Raw genomic sequence first — 23504 nt, 5'->3', positions numbered from 1 at the left:
CTGCTAAGCTGTGCGTTCTGATTGCTACAGAACGTGGTTCTTGTTTGCTTTTGCAGGAGTTTGTAACTGTTGGTTTATAACGCTCTGAAGGCATCACAGACCGCCTGCTTCTCTCCGCAGTGCTCAGGGGCTTTTCTGAGCTGCAGGCCCTGCACTGCAGCCCCGTGGCACCCCAGCCTCACATCTGGTGATGGACTGAAGCTGGAGACTCCTGGAAGCAGGGGATGCTCCTGCCCCACAGAAGGGCTCGCAGCTCCAATGCAGCTCCAGTGCCCTCAGCGCTGGGGAGGAGGCAGAGGTGCACCCAACCTTATTCCTTGTGCGGATCACCGTGTGAGGCCACCAGGAAAGGTGGGCACAGGTGATGCTGCTGGGGGACATGTGAACGGCATCAAAAGTGACTGCAGAGCTCTCGGGCCAGTAGTCAGGGGCACGGGGCCCTGGTGCTGCTGTGGGACAGGCGTGAAGAGGAGGGCATTGCTGATGCGTGCCAGTCGTTGGCTGCAGGACTGGAGCTGGTAGCAGGGCCTTGGGTTCTGTGGCTGGAGGACCTATTTGAGGATTGGTGTCTGCTTGGAAGAGGTGGGACCCACCTCCCTAAGGGATGTGAGGATATTTTCATCAGTAGGATGGCAGCTTCATGAGGGAGGCTTTGAACTGTGAATGGGGAGGGCTGCTGAGTAAAGGGATGCCGTGATGCTGTGGGAGGAACCAGATCAGCACTATGATTAAGCGAGGACACTGCCAGCAGGTTCACAAGGAAATGCCTGAAGGCATGTGGAGAAATCCCCCAAAGCTCCAGAGGAGGTTCTGGTGGGTAATGGTGAGGCTGCTTGGATTCGCACAGATGGAGAGAGGAATAGATGAACAAGAGGGATCAACACAGGAAAGAACTTTTGGAGGGATGGATGGAAGAGTGGATTGAAGGATCATCGCGTGAAAGGATGGATGGAAATATAGGTGGATGGAAGGATCAACCGAGGAAATGATTTCTGCCCCAGAGACCAGTGCCCCCAGGCCCTGTCCCCTCCATGGGGACCAGCGGGGGTGGCCCTGGAGGTACAGAACCTGCATCCCATTGGCTCGAGCCACTTCCTTGGCTGCTTCAAACCTTGGAAACTTTGGAGGAGGTTCAGCTCCGTGGCTCCAGCATGGTGAGTGCCCCTGTATCCCCTGTCCATTTGGGATGGGGTTATGGGGTCTGTGTGCAGGATGGATCTTAGGTATGGTGGTTCATTGCTCCCTTTTAGTGGGATGTGGGGTGAGATGGGTCCTTGCCACATGGGTCCCCTTCTTACAGGTGCGAATGGGTTCCTTGGAGTAGAATGGATCCCACTGCCCACCTATGAGGGTTTATGGGGTACAGTGGGGCAGGGCGGGGTCCCTAACCCTGCAGCTGGATGCTCTGTTTAAGGTGAGAAGGAGGACAATGAGGTAAAGCAGGGCAGAGGGAGGACCCCCTGCTTGCCCCTCTCCTTCACTGCTATGTTAGTGGGGTAACAGCAGTTCTCAGAGTAACTGTCCAAACCATCCTAGTCTCACAGCCTCTGAGCTGTGAAGGTGGTGCTTCATGGCCTTTTTCTGTCCAGGGTGGTTGGTGCTGCGATGCGGTGAGTCCCATTGCGCCAAAATTACTGATTTTGTGCTGAAATTCAACTCTTCTTCCCCAACTGTATTCTCAAGGGATCCTTGTTCCCCACCCTCTCCTTCCTCTAGACTTGTATCTTCAGCCTCCAAATCCATCCACCCTTCTGCAGCAACCTTCCCTTATCCCTCCAAATCCAAATCTGTCATTTCCAACCCCCAAATCCATGCACCCTTCCCTTTTACCCCTTGCTTTTCATCTCCAGCCCAAATCTAGCATTTCTAACCCCCAAATCCATCTAAGCTTTCCCTTGTTTTCCATCCCCAACCCCATAATCTGGCATTTCCAACTCTCAAATCCATGTACCCTTTTACCTCTTGCTTTACATATCTGACCCCAAATCAGGCATTTCCAACTTAATCGCGCTGCCCCGAGGAGCGGCGCACACTGACGGGTGGCCTCAGACTCTGTAACCACAAAGTAGTTATAGAAGCAGGTATGTTTAATCAGGGCTGCGCATACGCCGGGTGCAAGGGGGAGAGCTGCTCCTAACTCGCACAGCGTCAGGAAAAAGGGTGCTACAGATACAGGCCGAACTAATACATAACCAGTAGTTTCCAGGAGTTGGGATGCATCTTCATTACATTCCCAGAACCCATTAGCATGCGGTTCCCCCCCACTCGCGCGTGCACAGTGAGTGGCGAGGGTCTCCTCCTGGTGGTCGCGGGATGAAGAATCCTCATCTTCCTCACGAAGGCTCCTAGTCTTTCTCCCTGTTAACTTCTGACCCTGCGGGAGGGCCAGCCCCCCCAGCCCAGTTCCAGCTTGCCCTGCGGACATCGAATCACCTCCCTGCCAGGCGTCCTCAGGCTGTTCTCAAACCCTTCTCTTTACGGCCTTCATCCCCTCGTTATCCCAGACCCAGTGTCTGCCATCCCTTATTTTTCTAACATTCTTGCTTCTACAAACTATCTCTAACTCTCTCCCCCCCACCAGCCCCATCCTTAGTCCCTGGGAAGCCTTTTCCTCCCTTTTTTACTACGAGGCCTTTCTCACCCTTCAACGCCGGCCCGCACAGCCGCACCGGACAACCGCGCGCCAGGCACGGGCTGCGGCCCCGCACGGCCTCCTGCACGCCCCGCCCCCCGCGCCTGCTATTGGCCAGCCGTGCCCCGTTCGGTCATCCCATTGGCTGCCACTGCCGCCTGTTATATGCACGCCCTGCCCCCCGACCCTTCTTCCGGGAGAGCCCCGTCCGCCCCTTCGTCTCTGCGGAGCCAATTGGCTGCCCTGGCTGTCACTTAAGGCTTGGGAGGAGGGACGATTGGACGAACGAGGCCACGCGGGGTGCCCGCTCTGCGCGTGCGCGGTCCGGGGGAGGGCGAGTCCGAGTACCGGGCGCGCGGAGGCGTGACGTCACCCGACGCGACGCGACGCGACGCTGCCGGGGTGGGCGTCACGTGACCTGGGGAGCCGGCGGTATGGGGCTGAGGAAATGCGGGTCCTTGCGGGGCTGGGCGGTGGGTCTGGCGTGTTGTTGGGGCGTGGGGGGGGGGGGGGTCACGTCGTGCTGGGAAGGGAATCCGAGGCGTCCTCCTGGAGCTGCGGGTGCCGGGACGTGTTCTGGGGGCCCCGTGGGGCTGGGAAGGGGGTGGGGAAGCGGGGCTCTCACGAGGCCGGGGGGGCACGGGCCTGTTGTGCGGGGTATTCCCCTGAGACTCGGGAGAAGGGGCCGGCGGTCTCCGTGCCTGATGGGGCCGTTCTTCCCCCGACTCCCCCTCCTCCCTTTTGTTCCCCTCTCGCAGACCATGGCCGCCCCTCTTTCCCTCACGCTGGTGCTGGGCGAGGCCTCGGAGAGCGACTCAGAGCCGGAGCCGGAGGGGGGCGCGGCCGGGACCCCCGCAGCGGGGCTGAAGGTTCCGGGGGAGGCGTCGGAGACCGAGGAGGAGGAGGAAGAGGACAGTGCGGCCCGAGTGCCGCTGCCAGGGGTGTCCCGGGGGGGCCCCTCACTGCTGCAGCAGCGGCTGGGGGCGGGCGAGGGGCGGCTGCGGGGCGCGATGGCTGAGGCACTGGGAGGCAGTTTCGGTGGGGCTGCGCGGCTGCTGGAAGGCCTGGGGGGGCCCCTGGGCCAAGCGCAAGCTGGGGCAGCTGCCACCGCGCACTGCCTGTGCCTGGTGCGCCGTGACCTGCGCGCTGTGTCTGCCACCGTGGCCACCATCACCGCCTGCCACCTGCTGCCCGACATCCGCGGGGAGCTGTGAGAATGGGAACACCGGTGGGGCAGTGCTGGCAGCCGTGGGGAGCTCCTGGCGTCGTTGTTGCGGTGTCACTGTCGCTCACCACCAGTGCTGTGTCCAATGGACTTGGAGGTTGTGGTTGTCACTGATGGCGTTCTCACTGTCGCTGCGTTTCCAGTGCTGCGTCCCCTTGAGCTGATGCTGCCATCAACAGTGCTGCCACTGATCACTCGGTGTCTCAGCGGTGTCACCTGGCCTGTGGGGACCTTGGCCTCACAGTGACGAAACGGAAGCTCCCGACAATTGCTTGGTCTGGAATTCTGTGGTTTTGCCCTGTTTAGGGGATCTGAGGTTTGTGGCACCAAATAAAGCCCTCTGGGGACACAGCTGCAGCAAGGACACGACTTTCACTAGGCGGGTGGCAGCGTGTTCACGCGTGGCACTGTTGTCCCAGTGGTCTGAGCAAGGTCCCTTTTGTTGGCCCTCGTGTCCCCAGGCTGTGGTTGTGTCCTGCCATACGAATGTCTCCAGCACCTGGCCACTGTCCCCAAGCTGTGGCTACATCCTGTCACCCTGAGTGCCTCTTGGTCGTGTCCACAGCCCGCTGCTACCTCTGTGTGCCCCTCTGAGAACTTTAGCTGGGGACAGGGAGAAGCACATGTGATACTCCTGCCACGGAGCCACGTGGCTCTATCACACTGCATCCTGCCTGGGCTACCACCCCCTATGGGATGCCAGGGATACACCATGGGTGCTGGTGGGCTTGTGGCAGCAAAATGTCTAGGGCGGGTCCTGGGGGCTCCCGGTGTCTCCGGGAGGGTCCCAAGTATCCCCGGGACTGACCTGAGGGGTGGTGGAAAACCAGGATGAAGGTTCACTTTCCCCATTTCCCTGTGTTGTGGCAAATGGGAGAGGTTTTGTGAAGGGCACAGTGGTGTTGGATTCCTTTCATAAAGATTCTGGACCTCGGTTCCCTTCCCGTATCCAAATTACAATGAATAACGGTATTAAAACTTCATCTTTTGAGGAAGAACCCCTGAGCGCTTGTAACTGGCAGTGCTTTGATATTCTAGATAACCCATTCCGTAAGGATTGCTGGGTGATGCTGACTGATACCATCAATTGTGAGCATGCTCTATAGAAGGTTTCCTTCTGTGGGAGTGAGGAAACAAAATGTGGTGATTCAATACTGTGGGGTTATGATGGGGTTACTAGAGTCTAGGATTCTAGAGTCCGAGGATTGTATGAGTATGCTACGAGGATACTAGCTCCTGTGAGTGTAAGTTCTGTTATTTCAGATTCTGTGATTTTTTTTCCCAGTTCTAGATTCTTTGACTCTGTGATGATTCTGGGCTTCAATTGTGTGGTGATTCTGATTCCTCACTAAGAGTCTAGACTCCCAGATTTGTAGCTACGCAATACGATGCATTTCCATATCCACCCCTGTGCATAGTGTGCAGCATAGTTCTGAGTGCCTGATACGACCCAAGCAAAATCAATTTCTGTAGGTTATTAAAAAATAAAATAAAATTCTTTCCTTTAGTTTCTGCTCCCTGTTCCACTTATTTATGTTCTCCCTTGCTTCATATGTAACTTCCAAACGTGGCATTTTGCAGATAATACCTTTTCCCCCTTTCATCCTGTGATGGCTTCTGATGGTCCCTTGTTTCTCAATTGTAACAGTTGTCATGAGCCCATTCATGTAAGAATTTGGGACTGGAGTTTACTCCATGACTCTTACAATAGTTAGTGTCCCTAGTTGCTATCATGCAGACTGCAGCAATTTATAGCAGATAGATACAGTTACAGTATACACTCCTGAGGGGGGAGCAGGAATGTATGTATTGATGAACATAGATATGCTGTAGTAGATTAACAGGACTGGAGATGGCTGGATACACTTGGTTATTTTCCACATGGAGGACAGGGTTACACACGCCCACACACACACACACACACACACACCTACAGGACGCTCTCCTGCTGTGTCACGAGGATCAGAGCAAACCCCATTGCTGTCTGAACTCTTCAAACCACAGAGGTAAGGTTCCTCAGCACAGCTGGATCCACTCCTAGTCCCAGACGCGTTCAGGAGTTTGTGACTAAGGGATCCTACGTGCACAATCAAAGATATAACCTTAGTGAAGCTGACAAAGCAAAGGATCTCTGTGCAGGTGTGACCTCAAGGCATCCCTGCTCAAGAACAGAGCTTGTCCTGCAGCCTGCTGCTGTGCAGGAGAGCTTAAGAGGTGCTTGTGCTGCTCTCTATTTTGGTGGTAAGATGATTGACCCATTGCTGTGCTTTGTTTTTAGGCACATGCTCAATTGGCCCTCAGCTGTTGAGCCAGAGGTCTGCTGTGAGTTCTTTCAGCGTCCCAGATTGAGACGGTTCTGTGATCGCTAACTGATTTAGCCAGGAGTGTTGCTCACTGTCTTCCTGTGCCAGGCTGAGGGAGGAAGGTGGGAGAAAGGAAGAAAGAAAGGGAGAGAAGGGAACGCACCATCATACTGGCTTTGCTGGGAAGGAAGCCTGGTAAGAGCAGTGCTGCTGGTCTGAGTCCCAGCTGGCTTTTACCCCTAGGCGGTGCCCTGCAGGTGGGCTGGTGAGGGTTTGGCAGGGATTGCTGCATTCCCTCACACCTCTCCTGCCTTTTGTTCCTCTTGTCCCAGCAATTTAACATCTGCCTGCAGCAGAGCAGCAACTGGCCACAGCATGTCAATCTCAGGCAGGGGCTTGGGGAACAGCCAGGAGAGGGCAAGGAGCAAGAGATAGGAGTGCAGGGTGAGAGTGAGGTGTCCTCAGCCATCGTCTGTGTGCTGGGAACAAAGAAGCCGCAGGGACGGGAGTTTCTCTCCTCTCCAAGCTGCTTCCCTGGGCCTTGGCTGTTCCCGGCAAGGAGCACTTGCAGGAGCCCGTACCTTTTGCAGAGGTGGCCGTGTATTTCAGCAGGGAGGAGTGGGCCCCGCATCATTTTCAGAGACGCCAAAGGCGTGCTGGGCTCCAAAGGAAGTCGGTATGTGTTGGGCCAGTGTCATTCAGAATTGAAACAGGGACACGCTGACATACACTAGAGTGGGCACATGCTTGACATCTTGTAAACAGGGTTGAAAAGAAACCTCAAAATAAACACACGCAGCCTTTGTAAACCGTCCCCTCCAAAATCAACACATCTTGCACAGCCAGAGGTGCCTTCCCAGTCTTCTGCCTGTTGGCAGTTTTACTTCCTCTGTTTTTTCTTCAGATCACAGCAGAGTGAGTCTGCCTGCGTCAGCGGAAGAGCTGCCTTCGGGGAGGTGCAGATGCAGTCAGCCGTTGTGGAATTCATCTTGAACCTCTCAGATGTCCTCTTCCGCTCCGAATCCAGCCCGCTCATTGGAGATAGAGCGAGTGAATGTCTTCCTCCATTAGCTTTAGCTTGATCAGACACCTTGATCAAGTTCAGATCTCCCCCAAGGTACTTGACATATGCTTCTACTGTCGAGGAGACAACAGACTTCTGGGCTGATATAAGAATATGGCAAATGTGGATACCAGTATCTTTCCGAGAAGCCAGGGATGCTCTACGAGAACACATAGCTGAAAGTTTGGCTGCTGCTGTTAGATCCTCACATTGACAGGCTGTACAGAGTAACTTAAATCCGTCCCCCTACTCTCTCTTTTCTTTCTAAAATCACTTTCTTCAGTGCTTCTGTGTGCTTTTGCACTTGAGCTATCTTGCAGTACGACACAATGCATGATCCGTTGATCCTTACAAGCATCTTAGAAGACAAATAGCAAGCAGCAGATTTAAAGAAAGCTCTTGGTATTCATTAGCGTTGATGCTGAGAAACAGAGTCTTGCACTTAATGTGAGATACTCTGACAGCTGCTTTCCTGGTTGTTTCTTCTGCGCAGCGTCTATAGGTTAATCAGCAGGGCTGTCCAGCTGCATGGCAAAGACTGCACGGGCCCTGCAGCTGTTGCCCAGTTCTCCGCCTGCACTGCAGAGTTGAGCTTAGGTGCTAAGAGTGAGGAAATAACTGCAACGTGTTTGTGCCCAGCCCTGGAACCTACAGCTTACCTTGAGTAACTGCTAAGACCGGAAGCGCACCTGGTCCAGTGGAAAGAAACAGGCCTGCACCAGGAAGAAAGTTTCCTCTGCATGTTAGATGAGTAAGTGTGAAGAGCACAAGCAATTATTATTCCGAAGGAGCGCTGAGTTTGTTCCATCTACTTTGATACCCCGACCTTCCCATGAAATTTGCACAGTCACTGCAGTTATTGCCACTGGTGGAGTAGAGATAGCTGCTTTTCCAGAATATTTGCTGCTTCCCATTTGATACGAGCGTTGCTCTTCTTTGGATAGCACAGTTGCTGTAAGTCCAGCTTTTGTTCCTACTGGAAGGCAGTTCTTATGTCAGCAGGATGCAGGGGTTAACTTGGTTGAACAGGAACAGCCCACAGCAGGCTGAGCTCTACCAGGGGAAGATCGACATGCAAAGCACCTGAGCCATAAGATGATCCAGGCTGTAGAATGGAGCATATCACGTTGGCTCGTTGTTTAATGATTCAGACGTTCACGTTGTCTGCTTCCCCACAAGCAGAAGGGTCGGGGAATGTCACAGTGTATCAGCTAAGCTTGGCAATACTGCTGTGGCAAGGCAGCCCCTCTGAGCACAGCGTCTCAACCTGGGCCAGCCTTCAAGAGGGGACAGCATTCCCCAGCCTGCTTTAAGCCATCCCAAGTTGGTCTAGTTGGATGTCTGTGTACCATTTGGCCCGAAGCCTGGCTACTCAGGTACAGCTGACAAACACATGAGGCTGTGCACACATTACCCAGGAGCTGTGATGTTAAAGAGAGAAGTAGTAGGAATGGATCCAGCCAGGATGTTGATGTGAGGGGATGATACGCTTCCCTCCCACGCCTCTTATCGCACGAGAATGGCCTTATGAATGCCTGCTCTGTAGGCAGTGGCAAAGAAGGACCGCTCTGAGAGCAGACTCCTCGTGCTCACCTGCACTGCCCTGCAGCGAGAGGCTTCAGAGATCCTAGCAGCTGGCACTGTGAGCTACTTTGGTAGAAGTTTAAAGGTTTGTCTCCAAAACCAAGCACAGGCTGTAAGCAGGCCAAGAGTAAGACGCAGACCGTCGTGTGACAGCTTAGTTTTACCCTACTGATGATGTGTTGTTGTGCTAGTGATCCTGGCGTCCACCTGCACACTGGGTTGTAGCTGCTGCAGTCGCGTGCAGCATTTCCTGTTGCTGGATGCTGAGAGTGACCAAACCCAGACCTCATAAGAAGAAAACTGTCACTATCGTGACAATGTTTTGCATGCAGACGAAGCTGGATGCAAGCACGGCAGTGAAGGTTTCTGACGGACCTGTCCTCACTTTTTAGGAGTTTTGGTTGCTTGCTTAAATACAGTAAGCTGCTCTCAATTATGAGTATGTCCTTTGCCATAAATGTGCCTGTGACAAAGTGGTTATTTTGACATCATCCTCCAGAGACTAGGATAACCAAGTCTTAGAAAAACACAGCACCACCCCCAGAGCTGTGATGGCCGTGCTGCTGCTTGCTGATTCTCGCTCTTATCTGTGGTTTTCCTTTACAGGATGCAGTTGTTAACTGTGGCCCAAGTCCCTGTGGGTTTCTTCTCCTCCCACAAAGCTGCTCACCCTGGAGGAGGCACAGGCACGGACACGAGGCCACAGCAGCTCTCCCGTTGTGTCAGACAGCAGAGAGATTGCAGTGGAAGAAGGCCCCGCAGCTTTCCAGGGGAAATTCCACACAGTCGTTGACTTTCCATCCAAAAGATGAAGAGGAGTTTTCTTTTGCAGCATCTATCGTAATTGTTTGGGTGGGTTTTTTTTCCATTATTAGTAAGGCAAAACTCGCTGAAACTAAGTTGCCTTCACCACAGGTGAAGTGTTGTAGCAAACTTCCACTCACTTTGGACTCCATAGGAGGACTCAACTAACTTACAACTGCCTGATGGGCTCAGTTTAGCCACACAGTGGCTTCCTTTCCTGTTGGGCAGGTCACGAGGTGTACAAAGCCATCTGATGTCTATGCTTGCCTGTACTACCTGCACCTGGAAACATCGGGGTTTTCCAGATTTCAGGACCTCGTGCCTGAGATAAATTCCGGTTCTACTCAAAGCAGAGCTGTTGGACTGACTTGCCGTTTGCTAAGACTGGGAAGAGGCGGGGCTGCTGCAGCCCCAGCCCCACCTGACAGGGGTCTCTGTAGGGATGGGCTGCTGGCTTTGTTCCGGGCACTGCAGTGCTCTGTGACCAAGAATTACCACCAGGAGCTGTTCTACCGGCTGTGCCCACACCTCGCTGGCATATGTGGCTGAGAAGCCCGTGCACGTGGCCAGCCAGGAGCTGCTGCCCTTCTGACCACCTCACTCAATAACTCCTCTCTGCGTGGGTGCACATGCTGGAAGCTATTACTCAAGGAATAATACAAAGATAAGAAATAAGCACTAAACAGGGCTTATTGTCACGAGGTAACTAGACAAGAGGAATGAAAAAATGCATGCTGTATTTTGATTACAAATACGTAAGCACAAGCCCTGTGTGGGGCCTGGTTCAGCAGTTCAGCTTGCCTTGTGCACTTTGCCTGGTCGTAGGGAGAGTGGCAGGGTCTGATGCAGTGGCGGAGTTGTATGGACGCTGTGTTTGTTGCTCCGCATCCAAAAGTGCAGCAGTTTCTGGAGAGCCAGGTGGGACCTATAGGTGATGGTCCTCTCGCCACCGAGCGTCCAGTTGCCAGCAGTGGGTGAGTTCACTGGGACTTTGGGGATGGGAGGTGCCAGCCAGCAAGCCTTCAATTTCTGCGATTAAATTCAGGCTTGGAAGCGCGCTACGCTACGTGGGAAATACAGTTGGTGCAGGAAAGGGGATGTCCTTAGCCGAGGTACTGGCAAACTGAAGGAAAGCAGATGAAACTGGAGATCTATCAACAAAAATGTAAGCAGGTGACACTTGACTTGGCAGGTTTGTGGGAAGGTCAGCTTCCCCATGTTTGTATTTCAGCCATCACCCTCCATACCGGAGAGGCTTTCTTTGCTCGGCTTGCTTAATTGCAGCACGTTTCGCATGCATGGATAGCCTGTGCGATAGCGCCCTTGATCCAGACCCCATTTCCACATTGCATCTCGTCCTCAATGGCCTGAGGTGTCGTGGGAGCACAGAGCTGTAAATATTTCCCTCTTGGGGTAGCTGAAGCACTATGAAAGTCTGCCAGGCGAAGCTGTGGCTGCTCCATCCCTGGAGGTGGATGGGGCTCTGGGCCGCATGACCGCGTGGGTGGCATCCCTGCCCACGGCAGTGGGGCTGGGGTTCTAAGCTCTTTACTGTCCCTTCCAACCCAAGGCATTCTATGAGTCTGCGTTTCCATGACGTAAGCACCCTGGTGCAGTGCATCACAAGAGCGGCAGCCCGCGGGGAGCCGCCACCCGGAATCTCGGAGCCGTGAGGTCACAATGCCCCGTCCTCTGACTGTGCTGTGCTGTGCCGCAGGCTTCGCTCTGTGCGACACTCACTGTGGCTGCAGCGGTGGTGTTGGAAGCATGGTGCGAGTGTGGGGGGCCATGGCCCCTGCCCGCCTTGTCCTCTTCCTCCTACTGATGGCCATGTGTTTCCGGGAGACCTGTGCTGCTCCGTGGCGAGCACCGGGAGCAGGTGGGTGGGCAGAAATGGGACCCAAACTGAGCAGCACTGGCGGCAAGAAGTCAGGCTGCGTCCCCACAGCCCTGTGCCACACTTCCCTGGGGCCTGCCTTCCACGGGGGTGGTGTTGGGCAGGGGGTGATGGGCAGCACTGCAGGAGCCGAGCGGAGCCTGTGGCAACGCTGCTCCCCTGAGCTGGCTCCAGCCATGCCGGGCTGTGGCTCTGCTGCTTGCTGGCTGGAGCACAGCCTTCATCCTGGGAGATGTCCTGGGGAGAGCTCAAACGATGTGTGCTGGGAAAAGCGTGAGCATTTCTGCTCCAGGCTCGCGGTACTCCTGGTACCATAGATGAATGCCAGTTTCCAGCACGGAGCCCCGGCCCACAGCCCAGAGGAGGAGACAGGCGTGCTTTCCTCCAGTGCTTCAGCGTGACCTTCCTGGTCATTAGCGGCCTCCCAGGAAGAAAGCCCCGGGGGGCTGCATCTTCTTCCCTGCGGTCCGTGAGGGATGTGGCACACGGCTTGGGGAGAGTACTGTGTACGCTGCCAGTGCCAGCCTACAGGTCAATCCTGGCCACTCTGCAACTTTGGAGACCTGAGTCCTTCTCCCGTGCCGTTCCACGACCCACATCCAGTGACTGAGGGAGAAGGAGATCACACCATGCAATGGGAATTTCTCTCGTCTGTTCTTGATTCTAGATGATGCGCTTGGTGCTCCCTTTGCAAATGATCGTTTGGGTCCGGATTTTGTGGCTGTGCCTGTGGGGCAACCCAGAGGTAAGTTGTGTCTGTTAACTTGGAGGCAGAAACGTTCACGCTCTCCTAGTTTACTTGGGTGCAATTTTACTTAAGATCCTCTCAAGATCTTCCGTGCCTGTTTGTGCCTTGAAGGGCATGCACAGTGGAGGCGTGAGTATTTCTTTACTTGGAGAGCTGCCACATTTCAGTGGGAAGGTTACCGCTGCCCCTCCTCAGCTGAGAGAGCCCAGAGCTTTGTATTTGGGCCGTGGCATTCCCTGGCCCACCGCCAGAGCCTACAGGTCACTCAGGGAAAAGGAGGCCCCCACACGTGCTGGAAGCTCTCCTCACCTGTGTCTGATCACACTTGTGCCTGCAGGCCCTGCTGGTGAATCAACAGAAGAGGATCCTGTCTACGAATCTGAGGGGGATGCTGGAGGTAAGTCACCAGGTTTCATTTCCTTGCTATTGTTGCCTATCGTAGGCATGGCGACCTGGTTCGGGAACGGCACGGCGACCAATCCCAGGTCGCTCGGTCCATCGGCTCGTTGACACCAATGTGGTGGGCGGCAAATGGCCTTTATTGGTGGGAGAAACAGCCTTATATAACCTGGGCACTGAACGCTATTGGCTATCGGGAGGGGGACCCTGTCTTCCCGTACAACGCGATATCTTCCGGGCGCCAGACCCTCACTACCACATATCCCCCCTCCCTATGCACAATTAAATTAGGTAAAATATAACAATATATAAAGAAAACTCAAATAGAACAATCTTCAATAGAAAACTCAAATAGAAAACATAAGGTGCTCTGAACAAGAACATTCTTATAACAGTTGTTGGTGCTCTACCAACGTGATGTCAGCCTCTTCTAATTGGCTCTTAACAAATGACACAAGTCTATTCAGTATGTAGGGTCCGAAGATCAGTGTCATTACGATCATCGCAACTGGTCCTGCTGAGGTAGATATCAGGGTGTTTTGTCAACTTGTCGTCCTCTCTCACCGTCGGGTCGTACAGGTTACAAGGGCGTTCGATGATCCAGTCCTGTGGACAGAAACTCACAGTTCTCGTTAGTTTTGTTGTGAAGGTCCGGTTTAACACACTTAAGTGGACACCACTTAACTTTACCATCTTTTCTGACTGCCGCATATCCTCGCCCTGTCAGGACTAGCCTCCACCCTCGTTCCCATTCTCCCAGCTCGTTTTTAATTACAACTAACGGGCCTTCTTCTAGCGCTTGAGTGGCCCAATGTTTTTGTGTGGGGCTATTCGTCTCTTCCCCCCTAGGGAACTGATTGAGTGCTAAAAGAGCGGTTGCTAGCAGGCGTGCTTGGTCTCTTGGGGGAACAACATTGGCAAAACCTTCTGTTTTTGCCAATACCTCCAATTTGGACTTCAGCGTTTGATTCGCTCGTTCGACTATGGCTTGTCCTGTGCCATTATATGGGATGCCGTGTGTTAAGGTTATGCCCCATTTCAGAACAAATGCCTGGACTGATTTAGAGACAAAATTTGGACCGCTGTCTGTTTTAATCTGACTAGGGACGCCAAGCCACGCCATGGCCGTAAGCCAATGCTGGATGGTTGCTTTGGAGTCGGCTCTAAGGTGTTGTGTGGCCACGATCACTCCGCTGTATGTATCTACAGTTACTGCTAGCCATGCTCGATGTTTCAGCAATTGACATAGTGTGAAATCCGTCTGCCACACCTCGGAGGCCTTAAGGCCTCTGGGGTTGACTCCACTAGACCACAGTGGTGCTTTCTGGCAGTGGGGACACGTGGCAATTATGTGTTTTGCGTCACCGACTGAGATCCTGCATCTCTTCGCTAGCGCTTTAGCTCCGATGTGGAGAGACTCGTGTAGCTGACGGGCATCTTTTAGCGTCCACAACCCTTTTGCAGCGGCATCTGCTCTGTCATTACCGATTTGAAAAAATCCTTTGATTGGGTTGTGGCTGTTGACATGGATGACTGATATGGTGCCTTTTCGGGAGAAAAGTGCTTCTTCCAGCATTAGAGCTGTTTTGGATGTTGACACGCCAGGTCCCGACATGGCTAAGCAGAGCTTGGCCACAAACATCGAATCGGTCACTATGTTGAGGTGTTCCATTGGGAACAGTCCACATGCTAGTACTACGGCTGTTGCTTCCAACTGCTGAACTGAGAGCGCACAATCGGTCATTTTAATGCAGTGCCATTCTCCTGATTGCCATACCGCCGCAGCAGTTGAGGTAGCTGAGGATGTGTCTGTAAAAACCGTTGGTCCTTGTTGGGGCCGGTTCATGATTTTCGGTGGAAGGTCGATGTCAACAATTGCCAGCATTTGAGTCCAGGGGGGTTTTGTAGCATACTGGACTTCTCCGCCAAATCCAACGAGAGCTATAGCTAAATATTCTGACATCGCCACTGATTGCATTGGGAGCTGTTTGCGGAAGGGTAAATATATCTTGGCGGGTTCGATGCCTAGGTGTCTTAGGGCGAGTTTTCTGCCTTTCAAGATGAGGTTGCCAATGCACTCAACTCCTGGAGAGAATGCACGTGACGGTTTTCCCAGAACTACCCATTGTATTGGTTGAGCTCTTTCAGGAGGCCCCTGGGCTAGTGCCCCTACTCCTCCTCCCTCAGTAAAATGCACATACAGGTCAAGTGGTACATCTGGATTCCATCTCGCGAGCGTGCTTGATGATGCCTGTTGCTCGATAAAATCAAGGGAATTCATTGCTTCCGTCGTTAGAGTTTTTTGCTCCCATAGGTTTTTTCCTTTTGGAAGATCGTACAGGGGGGCCATGATTTCGGGAGGGATCAGGACAGTGTTGCGGAGCCATTGCAAGGACCCTACTAGCTGTTGCACATCATGGAGCGTCTTGATGTCTCGATGGATTTTTATCTGGGGGGGGGTCACGTAAGAACTTGTGATCCCCACTCCCAAAAAAGTCACACATGGTCCTCTTTTAATTTTCGCGCTTGCAATTTCGAACCCATTTGTTTTCAGAATTTCTGAGACCATTGACACCAACTGGTCCACCTTGCTCCCTGACGGTGCAGCAATTAAGATATCATCCATGTATTGAATGATGGTTGCAGTCGGGTTACTGTGTCGAACCGGTGCCAATGCCCGATCCACTGTAATCTGGCAGATAGTAGGCGAGTTGACCATTCCTTGAGGCAGCACTTTCCACTGGAAACGTAGGTTGGGGCGTTGGCTGTTTGGGAACACGATAGAAAAAGCAAACCGTTCCTTGTCCCCCTCATGCAGAGGTATCGAGAAAAAACAGTCCTTAATATCAAGGACAGCACAGGGTAGTCCTTTTGGTATCATAGAGTTCATGGGCAGCAATGTTTGAACAGGACCCATTGGTTGGATTCTTTTATTTACTTCACGTAGGTCATGGAGGAGGCGAAACCCCTCGCCAGTTCGTTTGGATATTACAAAAACTGGGGTGTTCCATGGGCTAATGGAAGGCTCAATATGACCTCGCTGTAGTTCGCGGTCGACTAGTTCAAGAAGGGCGTCCATTCGAGGCTTTGACAGGGGCCACTGCTCGACCCACACTGGGTCGGACGATTTCCACGTCAGTCTAATTGGCGGGAGTGGGTATGCAGCAGTGGCCCTTATGGTAAATTTGTCACCCTGGCTTTCAATAGGGCTAGAGCGTCCCTCCCCAACAGGGGTGGGACTCCTGGCATGACATATGGGAAAAGGGTAATAACTTTCTCCAGTCCCTTTTCAGTGTGGAGCGCGATCGCTACCAGATGAGCACTCCTCCGAGCTCGGGTTAATCCCCCAACTCCGCCCACCATGGGGGCGTCTTCCAATTTCCAATGTGGGGGCCAATCTGTCTCAGGAATAACTGTGACATCTGCTCCGGTATCAATCAGAAAAGGGACACTAATGGTGGTGCTATTTAAGGTATTATAGAGTGAACAAATCCCCCACACCACCGGCGGGTTGTCACACCTTACTGCCAGGGCCACCCTGGGGTCTCGCCCCCAGGAGGTGGTTCTTGCTGTCCCTGAGGAAGGGACAGGTTTGACTGGGTCGCTGGTTGAACCATAAAATTGGTTGCTTCTCGAGGGAGCAGTGGGTTCGGGGGCGTCTTGCCCCATCTGGGGTTGACGTAACTGGGCCGCCTCGTGTCCCAATTGGGAGAGGGCTGTGTGCGGCCTGGGTGCCCTCTCCCCCTCCCGTTTCCCTGGTTTCTAGATCTGCATTCCTTGGCGAAATGTCCTTTCTTTCCACAGACCCAACATGGACCTCTGGGTTGATTTTTGTGCGGGGGGAGCGCTGCTGGCGGATCCCCCAACTGAGGGCAGTTTGCCACAACGTGGCCCGCCTGGCCACATTTAAAACATGCCATCACATTAGCTATTGCGGTGCGAACAGCCATCTGAATGGGGGCTAGATGCTCTTCCTTTACGACATGCTTAATCATGTCCGCAATACTTGACCCTACTGGCAGTGACCGTAGGACCTCTTTGGTTGCCAAATTACACTGCTGACGTAAGCAGTCTGCAATAACTGGGCCTTTCGCTTCCGCGGGCAGGGTCGAGGAGTCGACTGCTGCCTGGAGGTGATCCACAAATTGTGTAAAGCTCTCACTTTCATTTTGTCTTATGGTGGACCTTGGCGATGGCTTAACGATAACTTTAGAGGCTGTGCGAATAGCGTCTCTGGCTGCACGAGTAGTTGTCATAACTTCATGGGCCCGCAGGCCCAGGGCCTGCGCTTGGGGGGTAATCATTGTTGGGTCTGTACCCATCAGCCGCTGCAGGCTGGAACCATGTAGTGGGTGATTTGCCCCAGTTACTTGAGCTAGTTGTCTTGCACAGTTATCTTCCCATTCTTGTTTAAAAACAATCATCCCTGCTCCATCAAAAATTAGTCTACAGGTTTGTTTTATGTCAAATGGGAGCATATCATCTCCCCCAAAAACACCATCTATAAGGGTGGAGACCATAGCTGAGTTAAGCCCTTTATCTGCAATTGCCTTAACAATTGCTTGTATATCCCTAGGGTTTATCGGCGAGTGGACCCTCTGTCCCCCATCCATCACCCGGACTGGGAACACTAGTGTGGCCGATGGGGCCCAGTCAGCACATGCAATCTTTATTTTCCTCCAGTCTGTAAGAGGGATTTCTCCCCCTCGCGGTTTCTCTTTAATTTGGATGGGAATATTTCGGCTCTTAACTCTGTTCGTATTCGTTCCCTCCTCCTCCGAGTTTAAGTCAATTGCGAACCACTCGTCGCAGCTAGTGTCTGACCCGGAGTCAGAGCCCGACTGAGCGGCCACTTCCGGTTTCCCGTACCTTTTTGTTAGGCTCCGGCCCCGCCCGCTTCCCTTGCGGGCAGGCCGTTCCCTCCCTCTTGGTTCGTCCCGCCCTCTGCCCAGCGGGATGTTCGCCCCACAGCGGCTTTTCTTCAGACGGCCGCTCTGATTGGCTTTCCACCCTTCACTCACGCTCCCCTCACCTTCCCGGTCGCTCCCACCGCCTTTATCTAACACCTCCTCGATGTTCCCGCCAAGGGCGTCCTCCCCCCGCCCTCCCTCTCCTGGCTCGGCGCCATCTTGGGGCGCATAGGGGGGCGGTCGAGCCCAAATTTCCTCGGGCTCCGATTTCTCCGCGGCAGCCCTGGCCTCCTCGATTAACCCACCCCAGAAGGATTTAGCACGTTTCTGTCCCTCCGTGGGCGGGTCGGGGTTCGATTGAGAGGACATGTAATCGTCATCGTCAGAGGGGTGCAAAGTCCGCGTGGCCGCCCCGACTCCCAGTCCCGGGGTGGCCAACAAACGGCTCTCTGCTGCCCTCCAGCTCTCCCGCTCCCGCATGGCCCTGCGCAGGGCCCGCACGACTCTCCCCCACGACTCTAGGCTTCTCCCACAGCCCGAGGACATCGTCTCCTCAGTTAACGCTTTAGTGCGCTTATCCCACACTTCGGGGTGGAGAATAACCACCGGCTGGTCAATGACCCCGATTCGCAAAAGCCTCGCAATAGCGAGAGAAAAATCTTTGGGCTTAGAATCGATGCCCCACTGCTTATCTAACTGCGATACGACCTTCACAAGGACTTCCATCCTCCTTGTTGGTCCGGGAGCGTCCTCCCCGCTGGGCTGGTCCTGCCGCTCCGGCCGCCGTTCACCTGTCCAGGCGACAATCCCGGGTTTCGGCACCACTTGTTGCCTATCGTAGACGTGGCGACCTGGTTCGGGAACGGCACGGCGACCAATCCCAGGTCGCTCGGTCCATCGGCTCGCTGACACCAATGTGGTGGACGGCAAAAGGCCTTTATTGGCGGGAGAAACAGCCTTATATAACCTGGGCACTGAATGCTATTGGCTATCGGGAGGGGGACCCTGTCTTCCCGTACAACGCGATATCTTCCGGGCGCCAGACCCTCACTACCACAGCTATTAGATGATATTTGGCTGGGATAGTTCAGCAAGGCGTACCAAAGCCTAGGTTTAATCCAGTCCGTGCGGTTGAGGTTAGAGCTGGGGTGAGCTCCAGGAGGGCGTTCCTCTGGGCAGTTCTGCACGGGGTTAGTTGTGTATGACGGTGGTGCTCCTGCAGGCAGCCAGGAACTGTTTCCAAGGTGCTCCTGTGCGGAAGGGAGAGAATAGTGTTGCGAAGGAATTCCCGGCATTAATTGCATCCTGTGTCATTCTGCCTGGAAGGATGTTTAATGGGAGTTGTTCTGTCCTGCGTTTGTTTGCAGATGTGACTGGAGCAGGCGATCCAGGATCCGCTCTGAGCTCTGGGCCCGAAACTCTGGAGGATGGCATGGGTAAGTCATGGCTTTGTAATTCCTGCGAGAGCTTTCATTGCCCATTTCAGTGCCGTTTCATGGCACGATCCCCCATATGCTCTGCTACTCAGTGATGCTGTAGTGTATGAGTGAAACTTTTCACGGGTCTCTGGTTGCAGAAGTGCCCCCATGGATGTCTTTGCCCGGTCGTTCGTTTCCTCCCGCGCTGGAGCCCAGCTGGAATCCCAGCGGTGAGTAGTTTGTCTTTACTGACTCCGCTGACTCACCGCTGGTCTCCAAAACTTCATGCACGTGATATTTGACTTCGTACATTCTGTACAGGTCCGGAAAGAGGAAAGGATGAACCCAGAAGAGGAAGATACTCCCCGGGCTCATCCCGTCTCCTAAAGGATCTGCTGAAGGAAATGGAGAAGGCAGCGCGTGGTAGGTATACGTCAGTGTGTTCACCGTGAGACCTGGGAAGCTGAGGTCTGACGTTCATGTGTGGACAAGCCGTAGCCTGCACAGCAGGAAGGGATCACGCAGAGCCGTGCTGCGGTGGTGTTCCATGTAACGCCTTGCAGGCACTGTCGAGCACCAGAGATGGTCTGCTGCCACTCTGCATCCAGCCGAGACCCAGCGGCAGCTGCTCCCCCAGCACGACCATTACTTGTCAGAGCTGCTTTGTGCAGACGCTGGCACCCAGATGGCACACAGATGGCGAGTGCCGTGCTTCTGTTCATACAAAGCCCTCTGTGCAGCTGAGCAAGTTGAAGGCAGGAGGAGCATCCCGATCAGGGATGGCTGCCTTTGCTAATGCTGGAAATGAGCTGGAGACGCTGATTCTGAAGGTGCTTGTGCTGGAGCTTGAATTTCAGCCTGCAGATAGCTGGCTGTGGTGGGTGGAATGTGATGGATGGTGACGCTCACAGCACAGGGTGTGAGGGCCTTGCGTAGGAGCTGATTCCTGAGGAGGCATGAGAGGGTCGGCACCCTCCAGTTCCTGGGAGGGCCCAAATGCCCTTGGGCAACGGAGGGGGTGACAGTGGATGCGGGGGGCTGGGACCAGCAGACTTTGCCTGAGCTCGGGATTGGAGTAGCTCAGTTCCCGATGAGAGCACATCACGTCCAAGCTTACTGTCCTGCTTTCCTTCTAAAGGAACTGACCAAGAAACTGAGCAGGATGCACTGCAGGAAGGCAGCCATCCCACACTGCCGGTCTCGGACAGTGGAACGCAGGCAGCGCCAACAACTGGCATGCCAGGTAATTTCTGTCCCGTGCTCATCCAGCGTCACTAACCAGAGTCGCTGTGTGCCTGCAGGCTCTTGCTGCCTGCCCTTGCACACCAGGTCAGCAGCCAAACCTGGGCGTGTGAGCACAGAGCACGTGTAAAAGAAGCCAGGGATGGCTCTCTGAAAATGGCTGGCCTCAGTGGGGTGTGGAGAGTTGTTCCAGCGGCGTGCCAGAGAAGGTACTTGCAGACCTCTGTGACGCTGCTCAGCTCCCACCACTCGCAGTTCCCAGAGAGTTGTGAGCTTTGCCCTTTTGCAACAAAGCCACCTGAGGGCAATGAGCGGGGTCCTGTGTGGCAGGAGCCTGCAGGAGTGTTTCTCCCCTGGGCTGGCTCCGGCTGTGCCCTGCGCTGGCTGCAGCCCGACCTTGAGCCCGGGGGGTGTCCTGCGGGAGAGCTCAGGACACGCGCGCTGGGGAAAGCGTGAGGGATTCTGCTCTGCAGTGCTCCCCACAGACAAAGCGCAGATCCCAGGGCACAGCCCTCGGCCCAGAGGAAGACACGGGTAGTGCCTGTGCAGCCTCTCCCTACCCAACGAGAGGTGGAAGCGATCCTACTTGTCCCCTGGTGCTTAGGCACCAGAGGCAGAGGCACCCGCTAGTGAAGCTCTCTTGGGTCCGTGAAGCACACTGAGAGATCATCTGTAGCGCAGGTGAAGGTAACGTGGGACATTGTCTCGTTTCTTCCAGGGATGAATGCCGGGAAAAGCACAGAGGCTGCTGTTCACAAATCTGTGCGGAAGCGCCACATCGCAGCCATGGTGATGTTCTCAGCTGTGCTGCTGTCTGCGCTGGTGCTGGCCTGTGGTGCTGTGATATGGATGTGCAAAAAATACCCGTGAGTTGGCTTTTCCCCAAAACACCTGATTGCTGCATTTGGCAACGAAGCATTTGTAGTGCCAGGATCCTGGACAGCCAAATCAGCTGCTGGCAGTACACTGCCAGGACTTACGTTGCCAAGTCTTTCAAGTTTCCGCTTATTTCCTGTCCGTGAGTAGTGCTTTCTGAAACTCCTTCTCACAGAGTGTGCAAGAGAGAAGAGAAAGCAGCAGAACCAGCTCATCCTGAGACCAACTAGGAGTGAGTTCCAACCGGAGGTGAGGGCAGAATGGAGCTGGGAGAGGCAACAAAAGAGACTCTTGCCCCATCCAACAAGAATCTCAGCAATAGTTCCGGTCCATTCCATTCTGCCATCCAAGAGGCCAAAGGTCTTCAAAGTCATCTGGAAGGCCTGGAGCGTGAACTCAGAGCCGCGAAAGAGGTCCACGGGAACAGTCCTGAGTGCTGCTTTCTGTCAGCGGACGGCCCTGAAAGTGAGAGCGGAGAATCAGCAGCAGAGCTTTTGTCCTTCATCCTGCACTCTCCAGGACAAGTGTCACCAATAATTTGAAGATTCTTAGCTCGCCATAGCTACAACCCTGTTGAGGGTCCTGATGAGGACCCAGAAAGCGAGCTTCCTCCGAGCACCGGACAATACGTTAACGTCTTTGGAGATGTGGATGAGGATGGCTGGTTCAGGGAGAGCTGACAGATGGCACGGGAGGACTGGTCCCTTCCAGTCTGGTTGCAGAGGTTTCAGATGATGAACTAGATACACCTCAAGTTCCTGACAGAATTCCTGCATTACTCCGTCTGCAAGACCAGCCCCTGCTCCACTTGATGTTCAGGTGGAGCGTGTGCAGGATGTGGATGAGCTCCTTCAAACCAAAACCAAAACCAAAACCAAAACCAACCAATTAAACACCCACAATAAAACAATCAAACAAACAAAAAACCCTACGCTGTTCTTTTTCTTGGATAAACGGCTGTTTACGAGGGTGGATAGTGATAGGACATGGAGGAGTGGTTTTAGACCGAGACAGGGGAGGATTAGGCTAGATATTAGGAGGAAGTTTTTTCACACAGAGGGTGGTGGAGCACTGGAGCAGGCTGCCCAAGGAGGTTGTGGATGCCCCATCCCCAGAAGCATTCAAGGCCAGGCTGGAGGTGGCTCTGGGCAGCCTGGGCTAGTGGTAGCCTGGTTGGTGACCCTACAAGTAGCAGGCGGGTTGAAAGTAGATGAGCACTGTGGTCCTTTTCAACCCAGGCCTTTATATGATTCCATGATTATATGATTGTATCAGACGTCGGGGCAGTAATGTGGAAGAAACAAGCCTTGAAGTTAAGCTTGGTTTGCTCTGCCCCTCATACACCTGATAATTGCACCCCTTGCTTGGCAGATGGCCTTTCTGTGGGGTGTAGACGAGGAAAGGGGAGGAGGAGAATAAAGCAGCAGTTTTGTCCCAGAGCTTTTGTTTCACTGGGGTCTGGCCCTATTTTCTGAAACTAAGAGACAGCGTGTGGAAGAAGGACAGGGAGAGGTGCAAGGAGGTTTTGTTCTTGGTGCTGACTCCAGCCTGCTGCTTGCTGCTGGGAAAGGCGTGCTTGGCTCCAAGGGAGGATGTATGGTGGAGAGCCAGCAGCTGGCAGGTTTGGGATCCCCAGGATGCCCAGCAACAAAGGGCAACAGCCCAAGCAAGAGCTGGGGTGATTTGTTTTTAAACTGCATCCACTTACGTCCTGTCCCGCTGCATCTGCCATATGTCTCCCCGTTTCCTTTAGGGTCCCCCCGAAAGGTGTTCTCCGTTTTGCAGTTTTGCCTGATTTTCTCATCTCCTCGGGGCGTTGCAGCATTGAGAGGAAGGTCTTCCCTCTCTCCTTCCCTCTGCAAAATCATTGCAATTGCTGAGCGCCCCCTCGTGTTGTGACACACACCATGTCTAGTTGCATCACGAGTTAGAAAGCGACTTCTTTTTCCTCTCTTCCTGAATTTCCCTGTTTTCCCTCTGCTTTGGGGAAAGTCCTTCTGTTGCGGACGTCACCCCTTGCAGAGCTGTGACTGCAGTGCCCAAGCTGCAGGAGCAGAAGCATTTCAGGTGCCAAAATGGTTTACTTTCCTCGTTGCGGTGGAATGGGGTACACAGAGAAGGAGGACTTCCATTCTCGGGGTGGATGTGCACATGGGAAGGCGCGCAGGGTGGGCTCTGTCTTGGCCAGTTCAGCCAGCAGCTGTATCCAAGTGGCAAAAGCAATGCCCTCTGTCCCATGCCACCTTTGCACAAACTGGGACCAACTCAGCCATGCAGACAGAGCTCTCAGGGTAACAAGCAGCCCTACGGATCTCCATGTGCAGGGTTGTTAAGCATTATTGGTTTTTCACATTGGCATCCAAAGTTTGAGGCACTGCGTGCTGCCAAGATAGCTGGCTGCTC

At 53.9% G+C, this 23504-nt stretch overlaps 2 protein-coding genes across 7 annotated transcripts; both read left to right on the top strand.

The window, feature by feature from the left end:
* Positions 1–56: 56 nt before the first annotated feature.
* LOC116240887 (uncharacterized) lies at positions 57–5364 on the top strand. 3 transcript variants are annotated; one of them, XM_090123994.1, is made up of 2 exons: positions 57–1154; positions 3391–5364. In XM_090123994.1, exons 1-2 carry the CDS (start codon positions 1032–1034, stop codon positions 3844–3846), a joined length of 579 nt encoding a protein of 192 aa, XP_089980120.1. In that variant the 5' UTR covers positions 57–1031; the 3' UTR covers positions 3847–5364. The 3 variants fall into 3 exon arrangements, with proteins under 3 accessions (XP_089980120.1, XP_089980121.1, XP_089980122.1); XM_090123995.1 differs by lacking the exon at positions 57–1154 and adding an exon at positions 2740–3105; XM_090123996.1 differs by lacking the exon at positions 57–1154 and adding an exon at positions 2754–3064.
* Positions 5365–9640: 4276 nt separating this feature from the next.
* On the top strand, positions 9641–23504 carry LOC149915093 (uncharacterized). 4 transcript variants are annotated; one of them, XM_090123989.1, is made up of 11 exons: positions 9666–10585; positions 10657–10776; positions 11329–11490; positions 12176–12253; positions 12594–12653; positions 18933–19001; positions 19142–19213; positions 19305–19406; positions 20122–20226; positions 20944–21091; positions 21277–23504. In XM_090123989.1, exons 2-11 carry the CDS (start codon positions 10749–10751, stop codon positions 21329–21331), a joined length of 879 nt encoding a protein of 292 aa, XP_089980115.1. In that variant the 5' UTR covers positions 9666–10585; positions 10657–10748; the 3' UTR covers positions 21332–23504. The 4 variants fall into 4 exon arrangements, with proteins under 4 accessions (XP_089980116.1, XP_089980115.1, XP_089980114.1 ...); XM_090123990.1 differs by lacking the exons at positions 9666–10585; positions 10657–10776 and adding an exon at positions 9641–9659 and having other exon boundaries at positions 21277–23503; XM_090123988.1 differs by having other exon boundaries at positions 9666–10776; positions 11182–11490; positions 21277–23503.

The sequence above is a fragment of the Phasianus colchicus genome, chromosome 24 (assembly GCF_987193195.1).
Source record: "Phasianus colchicus chromosome 24, bPhaCol1.hap1.1, whole genome shotgun sequence".
Lineage (NCBI taxonomy): Eukaryota > Metazoa > Chordata > Aves > Galliformes > Phasianidae > Phasianus > Phasianus colchicus.
Note: the sequence above shows the minus strand (reverse complement) of the source record. Positions and strands in the feature narration are given on the sequence as shown.

What these genes read in the sequence shown, in the direction of transcription:
- LOC149915093 (XM_090123988.1), top strand. Translation starts at nt 11,292, where the DNA reads ATGCCCCGTCCTCTGACTGTGCTGTGCTGTGCCGCAGGCTTCGCTCTG. An exon ending in ATCTGAGGGGGATGCTGGAG is followed by an intron (nt 12,654 to 18,932) that starts GTAAGTCACCAG and finishes GTTTGTTTGCAG; the next exon opens with ATGTGACTGGAGCAGGCGAT. An exon ending in TGGATGTGCAAAAAATACCC is followed by an intron (nt 21,092 to 21,276) that starts GTGAGTTGGCTT and finishes TCCTTCTCACAG; the next exon opens with AGTGTGCAAGAGAGAAGAGA.
- LOC116240887 (XM_090123994.1), top strand. Translation starts at nt 1,032, where the DNA reads ATGGGGACCAGCGGGGGTGGCCCTGGAGGTACAGAACCTGCATCCCAT. An exon ending in AGCTCCGTGGCTCCAGCATG is followed by an intron (nt 1,155 to 3,390) that starts GTGAGTGCCCCT and finishes CCCCTCTCGCAG; the next exon opens with ACCATGGCCGCCCCTCTTTC.